At 41.5% G+C, this 12,163-nt stretch overlaps 1 protein-coding gene across 1 annotated transcript in view; it reads left to right on the top strand.

Moving 5' to 3' along the window:
• The window catches only part of PLCH1 (phospholipase C eta 1), a 174,146-nt gene that overhangs the window by 24,707 nt on the left and 137,276 nt on the right, over positions 1–12,163 (top strand). The window contains exon 2 of the mRNA XM_059686861.1: positions 432–550. Within this exon, the coding sequence (XP_059542844.1) occupies positions 472–550 (79 nt within the window). The 5' untranslated portion in view covers positions 432–471. The remainder of the gene's footprint in view (positions 1–431; positions 551–12,163) is intronic.

Genomic DNA, 12,163 nt, shown 5'->3' with positions numbered 1-12,163 from the left:
ATTTCTAAGATCTCCATGGGTCACGTAGTCCACTAGAGGAAGGGACACAAAGTTCAGCAACTGGGAGTGACAGTCACACTTCCGTGAGTCACCTCCCCTCCTGCTATTGCAACATCCTGAAAAGTTACCAGCATCGGCAGGTTGGGGTCCTGGCCGAATATGGCTGAGACCTGGAGCACGTAAACCAGTCCTGAAACTTGTTCCCCTGTTAGGTTTATTTTCCCTGTAGACAGCAGCTATATGGTAAATGACATTCTACCCCCTGGGGGGACTCTGGGACATTTCGCAGGGCCTGGGGGATTCTAGCTCCCTGCAGGAGAAGTTGTATGCACAATGTGTTGCCCCCTAATGCCGGGTAACTCTTATGTTGCCAGTGTGAGCGTGTGGCTGTCATTTTCTTCATTTCTGTCCCATTCTCTTTCCCTTGACAGGGCAATTTGGTTTTGATGCTGTGCCAGAACTCCTGCGACGATGAGTTACTGGAACTCAGAGAAACGGAACTGTGTGCAGTACCGCAGGCATTTTCTGGTGGACAACAGCGTGTTTCACGGTGAGCTGACTTGGGTGTTTGTGTGGGTGGCTTTTTACTCTGTCTCTGACAACACTTTTCTTCCAGCCTCTGGGTGCAAGGGTGGCATAATTGTTGGGTTGATCCAAGAGCTTGAGTGAACTTGTTTATGGATAATTACCAAGGAACTCCATTGGACCCCTTCCCCACAGTTGTAAGCAGTGTGCCCCACCTCAACTACCACATGTGCTATCATTCTGTGCCTTACAGGTTCGTTTATGTCAGTGCCTTTTTCTTCCTTCCTCCCTCCTTCCCTTCCTTCCTTCCCTCCTTCCTTCCTCCCTCCCTCCCTTCCTTCCTTTCTTTCTTTTCTTTCTTTTTTCTTCTTTTAAATATATTTTTATTGATTTCAGAAAGGAAGGGAGAGGGAGAGAGAGATAGAAACATCAATGATGAGAGACAATCATGATCAGCTGCCTCCTGCACGCCCCCTACTGGGAATCGAGCCTGCAACCTGGGCATGTGCCCTTGACCGCAATCGAACCTGGGACCCTTCAGTTCGCAGGCTGCCGCTCTATCCACTGATCCAGACCAGCTAGGGCTGTCAGTGCCTTTTCTCTTCTACTACATGGTCAGTTCCAGAAATACCCCTTTCAGATGTTTGAAACTTGTGGATCATCAATCAGGGCTTATTAACAGCACGGTGTGTGCCTTCGATCGGGCCACATGTAAAACCACCACAGAGCAGTTCACAGCATTTAACCAGCGCTATCGGGGTGTATTACCACAGCCATAAATCACAGAGGAACAGGGATTAGTCATTTGCGTGGCGCACAAAGACTGATTGCTTTTACCCTCCTGGCTTGTTTACGTTGTGGTGTACAGTCAGGGATAAGCTCTGTCAATCCTGCTATCAGGGATACCCTTGAGTGAAATTTATTTGAGAGGCAAGGATTTATGTGTTTCCAGAATTTTTGGTGTAATCTCCACAAAGACCGGTGGAATTGTAGCAGAAAAAGAGATTTCACAGGCAGTGGAGTGCTTTGACAGGATCCCATAATCTCAGCCGCCTTCAGCTTTCTAAGTTTGTTTTTTCTTCCCCAATTTGGTGACAGACAGTGTTTTTATTACTCTAAAATGTTTAAGATAACAAACTTTATTAAAGCACTTACGAGTTTACAGGATGTTTTTCCACATTCCTTGAACCACCTCACTATAGGACTTCCCTAGGTAGGAGATGATTTTATTTTATAGGTCAAGAAAGGGGAGCAGAGATGAGATGACCAGCCCACGTTGAGCTAATTATTAGCAAGGGCAGAACTGAAACGTCGGCCCCCACCTTTCCAGGCTGGCTCTTGGCCTCTTCGCCTTGCAGGTGAAGGAAGGGCCCTTAGCACAGGAGACATGGGAATCGTGACTTAACCTGGGGCGCTGGGTCCTGTTTCCTTTTTCTGTGACCCTCATGGAAGGGGTCTTGTTCATTGTTTCATCACTTACATACAGTGTTTGCTGTGTGGTATTTTCTCTCAGAACTTAAAAAAAAAATCTTTATTGTTGAAAGTATTACGTATGTCCCCTTTTTCCTCCCATTGACCCCTTCTAGTCTGCCCCTACCTCCTGCCCCAGGCCTCTACCACTCTACTGCGCCCGTGGGTTAAGAATATATGCATACAAGTTCTTTAGTTGATATCACAGCCCCACCTCCCCCTGCCTTTCCTCTGAGATTCAACAGTCTGTTCCCATGCTTCTATTCTCTGGATCTATTTTGTTCAACAATTTATTTTGTTCATTAGATTCCCCATATGAGTGAGATCATGTGATACTCGTCTTTCTCGGACTGACTTATTTTGCTTAGCATAATACTCTCCAGGTTAGAACTTTGTATTAAAGATATAAATATGGTAATAGAAGAAACACAAGTATTAGAAAAACTAGCTATATTTTTTCAAGTTTCATATTGTGCCAGTTTTGAAGAAGTTCAGATTTTCATGCCTTCATACATTGCCGGGAGCCAGTCCATCCTTGCTGTTTCAAGGGACCTGGCATATATGGCATACTGTTCTTAATACGTTTGCTCACCTTCTTGGCACTATGTGTTTTAACCAAGGTCACCTCTCTGAGAAAGGTTGTTTGCCCAGGTAGGGATTTTCCCCTGAAGTTAGGGAGGGAATAAAACCCCTTAATTAAGTGCCAGGCGGGTATAATTAATCACTTTAACTACGAACAATCATGCTTAAGTTACATAATCTTTACTCCCTGGAATGGAGATAAGAAACGCCCTAACCTTTGGAATAGAGATTGATAGGACTGGAATCAACTGGTATAAATACAGATGTAACAAGACAACAGGAGACAGAACCTAGACACAGAACCTAGACATAGAACCTAGAGACAGAACCTAGACACAGAACCTACACAGAACCTAGAGACAGAAGAACTTCGCTGGAGAGAACATGGCAAAAGATCCTGGACAGAAACTGGCCACAGAACCTAGCGAGAGAACCTGGCTGAAGAACCTAGAGACAGAACCTGGCTGCAGAACCTGGATAGAACATGGCAAGAGAACCTGACTAGAACCTGGTGACTGAACCTGGCTGGAGAACCTGGACAGAATCTGGCTGGAGAACCTAACGAGGGAACATGGCTACAGAACCTGGCTGGAGAACCTGGAGAACCTAGCAAGAGAACATGGACACAGAACCTGGCTGGAGATCCTAACCAGAACTTCGCTGGAGATCCTGAACAGAACTTGGCTGGAGATCCTGGCTAGAGATCCTGGCCTGGCTGCTGATCAACTTAACGCTATCTCCGTGTCATTCCTTCTTCGCCGACTCCGTCCACACCTTTGGGGACCCTTGGACATGCTGGGGTTGGACCCCGGCAATACATTATTTTAGGACGGCTTTGTCCAGAGATCTCAAGTTTATAACGATTTAAAAACCATTTCCTATGTGTCTTTATAGTTGTATAACCACTGAGTGTATTACTATATTGCAGATACTTATGTTGAGGGCTTGATGATCATTGTCGTATTGAATCCTTTCAATACCTTTGCAATAGTTATTACTCATCCCATTTTATGGATGGGGAAAACAGAGGCTTGGGAGAGGTGGTGAGGGGGTTTTCTAAAATTTAAGTTGTGTTCTGCCTAACTTCAAAACCTTACTATTGTCTTCCAGGCTGTCATCTCCATTTCAGTAGAGAAATTAGTAACCTGAGAGGTTTAAGTTCTTTTTAACTGCATTTTCTCCTGTATTAACTAGTCCTATGTGATCTTGAGCGGGTTATATAATCCTCCAGGATCTTATTTCCCTCCTCTGTTAAATGAACATGCCGGTCTTGATGAGTTTTTGAGGTTCTTTTGAGTTCTAATATCTGAGATCCCATTGAAGTATTTCTGAGAATAAGAATTACTATATTTTGTGAGCTTCATTTTCACTAAACATGACATACACAAGAGGGCAGTAGAATGCTTAAAATATGAACAGATTACTTTTTACATTCAAGAATTATGCCTTTTGAAAGGTTGCAGAGGTTTTACATCTGCTTAAGATTAAAATGATTAAAGCCAATTAGAATTATAATTCTATTCATTTATAGTGAAGCAGTAGCTTTAAGTGTTTCTGGCAGCATAAAATATCATTTTGGATTTTTATGCCCAAGGCTATGTAATTCAGCAAAGAATGATACCTCTGCTCTTCTTTACCTCTGCAGAAAATTAATGTTTTTAATATAGGAACTTATTTAATGTAATGGAGAGTTGTCAGGATTCTTGGTATATTTTAAGCCCAGGGAGCTCTAGTGATAATATCTTTGAAGAGGATTTCAGAACATTTCTGAGAGAAGAAAGGGACAGGACATGTTTTAGTCAGAAATGTCAGATTTCTATTAGAGGGGCTTCAGGAACATAGGATGGGCATTTGGAAGCTTTTTGTGGATTAGCTTGGCTTCTCCTTGTCTCCCAATAATTGTTTTAACATTTAAATCAATCAAAACAAAAAGAAAATTGTCCATTATAAACAGAAAGCAACCATTTCATCTGCAAGATAATTGACTTGTAGAATACAGACTTGGATGTGCAAATTGTGCCGGCCAGACTCCTTTTACACAGATTTAAGTGGAATTCCCAGCAGAAAAAAACTACATTAAAGTGAGGGTTATGTGGGCTAAAATGGTCAATATAAGTAGCAATAAGAATGTGAATAGGTATACTGTTTCACAGTTCATGAAGCATATTCATAGCCTGATTTTATGGTTCTCACTGGAAACAATTTAGAAAATTACCCACAATCCAAAGAGAAACCCTGTTACTAGTCTGTTTCTGTCAGTCTTTTATCTATTTCATCTTCACAATAACCCAGATATAGAAATGGACTATTTGGAAAATCTGGGAAATGGTGGATGCTAGTCAATAGAAATGAGCTGGTTGATTTGACTTAATTCTGTGTCCAGCGATGAGAGGTATCTTGTTAAGAGTTATGAAAAGTTGTTTTTGTATTTCCCACTAGTCTGTCCTTTGCTCAGATTTTTAGGGAATCTACTGAATTCAAGGGGATTGTGTACTTGTAAGGAAGCCATTCGCTGGAGTTTTTCTCTACTTGGCTTTTATTCTTCTGATATATTTGAAATGGAGAAAAAACTTGGGCAAAGGATGATTTGTATAGTTTTAACCTTTTAATGTCTTTTATATTCATCAAAGCATTTTTATTTAAAAATTACCTATATCCTCAGCTGTTTTTCTTGGTTGAAGTAAATTGCAGCATTTTTTGAACCTGGGACACAGGTTCTTCCCACCTCCTCCCCCCATTGATCTTTAGAGAGAGGGAGAGAATGGGAGGGAGGGGAAGAAAGAAAAAGAGAGAGAGAGAGAGAGTCACACCTCCTTCCCCCATTGATCTTTAGAGAGAGAGAGAGAAAAAAAAATGGGAGGGAGGGGAGAGAGAGAGAGAGAGAGAGAAATTAAAAATTTAAATTAAAAGCCCATAGCCTAGTGTAACGTGTTTTACCCACATGCACAATTTCAACTCCTAACATTGATGTGAGAGAGACAGGTTTGATCATATTGAGTGGCTGCCTCCTGCATGTGCACTGACTGGGACCAGGGATGAAACCTGTAAGCAAGGTACATGTCCTTGACTGGGAATCGAACCTTTGACCCTTCTGTTCATGGGCTCATGCTCTAACCACTGAGAGAACAGGCCAGGCAGGACAGGTTCTTTAACCAATAATCACTGTATTTTTAATTAATATATACAATTTCTTATGCACACAAGCTTTTTCAAACATGTGAATTTCTTAATAGAATATACTTAGAGGTGACTTAATTTTTGTTTTCCTGCATTGCTAGTTATTATTGGGATGTTGGGAAAAGATTAGTTGCTTTCCTATAAGTTATTGTGGTATCATCCCAACTTACTATATTGAAATTTATTTCTTTTGCTGTCATTTTGTTATAAGTGTTAAATAAAAATGTAATCGTGTAAATTTCAAAGATCTAATTGGCTTGATTGATCAATTCATTAATTGAGCAGCATCCCATCTAGCAAGTAGAAAGGGGCCCTGGAGGGCTATAGAAAGGGGAAGGTTTGTAAAGAAAGAGGGAGGATGGGACAAGGAACTCATAAATGAAAAAGTGATTATTTTGGGGAAGGTCACCTATCTTTGGGGAGCAAGAAAGTTTGTTAGGAGGATTACCTCATTAATGTTGACCAGGAAATTCCAGACTGGCTGATTAAGATTACATTCCTGAGGGAAGTTGTAATTGTAGTTAGGTTAGCTATTAAGTCTTGTTTGCTGAAATGGGGCTTAGCACAAGTGACTCCATTTTGGGCTTGTTGTTTCTTAACATGTGAATATTTCTGAATAACCATCATAAATCTAGACTAGGATATTTTGAATTGAATTATGAATGTCTCTTACTATCTAGGGATAAAATTAAGGATCGTTCTCTTATAAATATTTCTGTAGTATGTCTTTTCAAAAAGTTCCTCATCTGGCCCTGGCCAGTTTTGCTTAGTGGTTAGAGTGTTGGTCCACAGACCAAAGGGTCTCAGTTTTGATTCCCGGTCGAGGGCACGTTCCTTGGTTTCATGTTCAATCCCTAGCCCTGGTTGGGGTGCTCAGGAGATAACCAGTCAATGTGTCTCTTACATCTATGTTTCTCTCTCTCTCTCTCCCTCCCCCATCCTCTCTCCCTTCCAGTCTCTCTCTAAATATCCATGGGAAAAATATCCTCAGGTGAGAATTAAAAAAAAAAAAAAAAAGCCTCATATGTATTTTTACTTTGCCTCACAACAACCTTCTAATGAAACCAATTACTTTGGTTTAAATAAATAAATTTCTTTTTAATCCAGCCACCGCTTCATGGCCAGAGGCCTAGTCAGAGAAGTGAGGACAGAAACCCGATTGCTAGTTTGTGAAGGAAAGTAGGCTGGAATGGGATCCTGGAACTAGTTTTGTTTCTAGTTTTGCTATCAACTTGTGTAGCCTTTGTCACCTAGGAGACCCTCCGTTTGCTTGTCTCTAAAATGAAGGTTTGGCCAGATTGCAAAGTTCTCGTCTAGCAGCACCATGGGTGGGTGTGTGGTGAATGGGAGTGTCCTATAGGCCAGGAGGTGGGAAGGAACGGCTGTCAAGATGGTGATGAAGAGGAGGTAAGGCTTCCTTTTAACTGTAAACTTTGTAGTTAGCTCTGCACTTGCAAAAAGCTCCTTTTTTTTAAAAAAAAATTCTAGGTTGTCAATGTCTCTTTTTTTTTAAAAAATGTTTTTTTATTGATTTCAGAGAAGAAGGGAGAGGGGGAGATAGATAGAAACATTAATGGTGAGAGAGTGTCATTGATTGGCTGCCTCCTGCACACCCCCCACTGGGGATCCAGCCTGCAACCCCAGCATGTGCACTTGACCAGATTCAAACCCGGGACCCTTTATCCACTGAGCCAAATCAGCTAGGGCTACATTTTTTTTTTTTTCAAAGAAGTGTGTGTGCGCGCGCGCTCATGCGTGCGTGTGCGTATGTGTGTGTGTGTGTATGTGAGGTTTATGAGTTCCTCTTGACCATGAAGAGACCAATAGCTAGGACGGACAAGCAATCTTTCTGGACAAGTGTCATTGTATTTTTTATTTTTTATTTTTTTAAGAAAAAGAGCCCGACTGACGTGGATCAGTGGTTGAGCGTCGACCTATGAATCAGTAGGTCATGGTTTGATTCCTGGTCAGGGTACATGCCCTGGTTGTGAGCTCATTCCCCAGTAGGGGTTGTGCAGGAGGCAGCTGGTCAATGATTCTCACTCATAATTCATGTTTCTATCCCTCTCTCCCTGTCCCTTCCTCTCTGAAGTCAATAAAAATATATTTTAAAAAATTAAGAAAAGAAAAGAAAAAGAATAGAGAAGTCCCCCTTCACTGGAATTCCATCCTCACTGGACAAAGAAGAATGCCAGGTCCTGCCTGGTAAATCTGAGAGGGTGGAATTATGTAGAAGTGAATTATGGTTCTCATTAGCTACTTTATCTGCAAATTGTGACTTCTGAAGACTGCCTGCTTTAGGGGTTTGGGAGTATTACTAGATTTTATATGAGAGTGTCACTCCTGCACTAAGCCAAAGCCTAGCTTTTCCAGCCAATGACATACTCTTCCAGAAAATATCAGCACACATTGATTCCTATTAATGCACCGATAATTAAGCTTTTGTGAACATCAAGATCAGAAGTATTATCTCTGAAAGAGGAAGATTGCATGGAAAAATTTCAGGGACAAATTGAGGAAAAGAATTGAAGTAAAAAGAAGATAGGATTTAAAGGAGGAGATATACTTGAGTCATTTAAATTTGATAGATTATAATAGAATGAATTCTGGAAAGAGCCTTGCCCAGTAGATTTCTCTTTAGCCTCACCCTCCAATGATGGCCACAGGCAGAAAGCTTTGAAGGCTTGTAGATTTCCAGGTCTGTGATGTTCTGGTACATCTTGCAAGTGTGCCAGACTCAGTGAAGATTTAGCAAGGCCTGACCCAGGAGTGGCACCTTGCAGGGGCTGCCCTCTACTTGTGTTGCTTTGGGTGAGTTTTCCCTTTGGGACTAAGTTTCCATGTCACTAAAATGCTGCACCTTACGGACAAACGACCTCTAAACTCCCAAGTGCTAAAATTTCAAGAAATGCTGTCTCTCTACCTCTCCCCATCACCCCACTGTTAAACAGACACTAATCGAAGAATCTGCTGCAAATTAACTGACCCATTTGATTTGCACACTTTTCCTCTTCCTTTGTCTGAGATAAATCAGAACCAACCCTTTTGGCCTTACAAAATGGATACTTACGTTTGGATAAAACACAAAGGAAATCACCTGTTTGTATGCCAGAGTGGTGAGGAGATCAAGGCTCCCTCTGGTTCCATCTTCTGAAGATGTTTCGTTTCACTTGGCTCTTCAGGGAGGACCCACCACTCTGCAGCCTCATTCACTGCCCATTTCTAATTCCTTCTGGCGGAGGCAGGCTTCCCTTGCCCTGAGGACACTTTGGTACCTGTCTGGCCCCTGCACTTTGTCTTACTCCATGCTTCTTCCCGTGGAGTTGTGCAGACTGCTGCGGGCTGTGGAGGATGGGATGGAGTATGAAGTTGTGTTCTTTCTCATCCCACATCTATCAACTGCAGTCTCTTCTCACACTGTTATGAGGGCTGCTCCTATACACATTTGCCATAAGAAATCTCTGAATCCTTCTTTTGTAGCTTCCCCCCTGCTTGTCACTGCGGTGATGCCATCTCTGCCAGTCCAACCACCTCATTGTACACATAATAGGGCTCAGGTAATGGGATTTTGAGTGGATGGAATTCCATCCCCTTAACCCTGATAAATTCTCTTTAGACACCTTGTCGAGACACTCCAGGCTGGTCCTTGTCCATTAACATTTTCGCTTGGGTGACTTCATTTCCCTAAATGCACCGGTGCAGGTGTTCTTTGTTGTGCTTGCTTCTTGAAAGATTGTGTAGCTGGATTGATCAGTACCAGGCAACAAGCTAGATTTATAAAAACCCATGTTGAGGCGTCTCAGCCTCTTTCCCCATGGGGAATCTAATCTGATGGGGAGATTTTGCTGGGTATGTCATGCTTTCTATGTAGAGGTCATTCAGGCTCTGTAATGCTGTACAGGAAAATGGCAAGATGAAGATCTGGACACCGGGGAAGCCCAGGTGTGTGAGAAGTAACAATGCTCTGTCTTTGAAGCTTTAGCTTTAGTTGTCTGAAACCAGCCTATTGCGTCAAGGGAGATTCTTGGCTGGCCTTTGCCATTGACTGTCACATTCTTTCTCTTAAACATGTGGCCATTGGCAGTCCAGCCAAGCAGAAAGGCCCTTAATGATTTTAATCCTTTAGGCTTGAAAATACCAATTTTCTAATTACTAAATTAGAAGGAAGAAATATGTCTAATAAACAGTCCACTTTTCCCCCCCAGATTTGCAGACTTTTAAGTGGTTACTTATGAGAATTATTTCTCGTTAAACCTGTTACAGATTTAGACCATTGTTCTTTAAGCTTCATTTCCATAATTACAATTAATTTTCCTCTGCTCTCTCTTTTTCCCAATTGTCTTTTCCTACTCCATGGCTAAATTATGCACAGAGACTGATGGGGAGGATGAAATGTCTTTCCACAAGCAGATTTAGGGTTCTTCCAGGACAACATAATTATTTAACTAGTTATACAAAGGTCTAGATTTCTTCCTTGGACCACAGTAATAATTGCTAGGATTTCATTTGTAATAAAAAAGTCCACAAACTCCTGTCTCCCATCTATCAAAACAAAGATTGAAAATTCTAGTTTGTCCCCTTACACTGTAAAAGAAAATTCATCCCGATAGATCTGTGATAGTTTATATTTTCTTAGGGTTCATTCCTTTCAACAAGTATGTTTGGGATTATCATAAGTGCCACCTGTTGATTTCAAAGGGATATCTAGATTTTTAATTTAAAGCCCATAGCCTAGCGTGTGTTTTACCCACATGCACAATTTCAACTCCTAACTAATACGCTGATAACTCTCAACAGTGTGTGTCTGGCTTAGACCAACCCTCTGTGCTCCATCCCCAGATTTCCATCTCTTACTTTGATGTGGCTCCACTGATGCCTTCCAGCTCTTCAGATTCAACATACTGGAGCAGAACTCCCACTTCCCCACTGGTACCCACTGCCTCTCCAGCCCTCCCTCTTTGCACCCCAGCTACACCAACCTTTATGTTCCTTGCCCACAAAACTTATCCTTTCTTTTTTTTTTTTTTTTTAAAAATATATTTTATTGATTTTTTACAGAGAGGAAGGGAGAGAGATAGAGAGTTAGAAACATCGATGAGAGAGAAACATCGATCAGCTGCCTCCTGCACATCTCCCACTGGGGATGTGCCCGCAACCCAGGTACATGCCCTTGACTGGAATCGAACCGGGGACCTTTCAGTCCGCAGGCCGACGCTCTATCCACTGAGCCAAACCGGTTTTGGCCTTATCCCTTCTTCACTTAGCCAGCTTTTAGTTCATTCTTCAGATCTAAGTGAAGGTCCCTTCCCAGACCATGTCAGGCCCCGTCTTATGCTCTCCTATCTCCTTGCATTGCTGCTTTATTGCACTATCACAATTAATTTCATGATAACGATTTAATTTCTGTCCCCCACCTCCTACCTTCTAAGTGCCAGGCAACAAAGACTATCCTGACTTCTATCTATAGTCCATAGTAGAGTGCATTGCATACACTCAATAAAATATTTCTGAGTGACTTCACTCAGTTTATTTAGTAGGGGAGATGAGAATAACTTCCTGTTCATTATTTTGGCATTCTCTGTTAAGTTTGGCCTTTAATGTTTGTGCTGTGGAATGCATCATTTCTCTGGCTGAAACCCTTTCTTTCCTTCACTCATGCTTTGCCTTGAACAAAAGAATACCCATAAACCACTCCTTCGTGACATTGAGATGGAAAGGCCACTTCTGCTGAGAGTCCTAGTGTGCTTTAGAAAAGCTTATTACAAAGGTATAATGCCTTGAAATGGAAAAGGACAAACCCATTTCTTTAAAAGAATTTTTTAGACTTTTTGAATTCATGTAGTACTTTTCAGAATTTCCATTGGTTATCTGTGTGTTTATTTTACTCAACTCTGAAAATGGAGGTTTTGCTCATTAAAATGACACTGTTAGTAAAAGCTGTTAATTGCAGTATTTTGCATACTATTAAAATTCTCTGCTGCTGGTGTCTGAAAAATCTCATCACAGAGTTTTGTCTCTGGGTTAATTTTTACCCCAGAGAGCATAAAATAGACCTGCAAAAACAAAAGCACCAGTTTTCTCTGAAGAGAGGAGGCCTGGGGGTACATGAGGAGAATAATTAAACAGCACACAGCTTCTGTAAAAGTTAAGAACCTGCACTTTTATTTCAGATTTACAAACAAGAAAATGGTCAGCGTATAGGCCTTTCATCTTAGAATCTCAAGCAATGTGAGTACAAAGTAGAAAAGTTACTCTGAGAAATAACACCCACCTGGTAGGATAAATGTGGACTCTGTGAAGACAGTTTTAATTCAGCTTTCTTTTCCCATATTTGTCTTTTCGTTGGAATACATGACTGACACATAACAGTGTTCTCAGAATTTCCTGTATTTAAATGTAGAGGATGGTG

Source organism: Myotis daubentonii, chromosome 3 (assembly GCF_963259705.1).
Source record: "Myotis daubentonii chromosome 3, mMyoDau2.1, whole genome shotgun sequence".
Taxonomy (NCBI): Eukaryota; Metazoa; Chordata; class Mammalia; order Chiroptera; family Vespertilionidae; genus Myotis; species Myotis daubentonii.
This window is presented reverse-complemented; position numbering and strand designations above follow the sequence as displayed.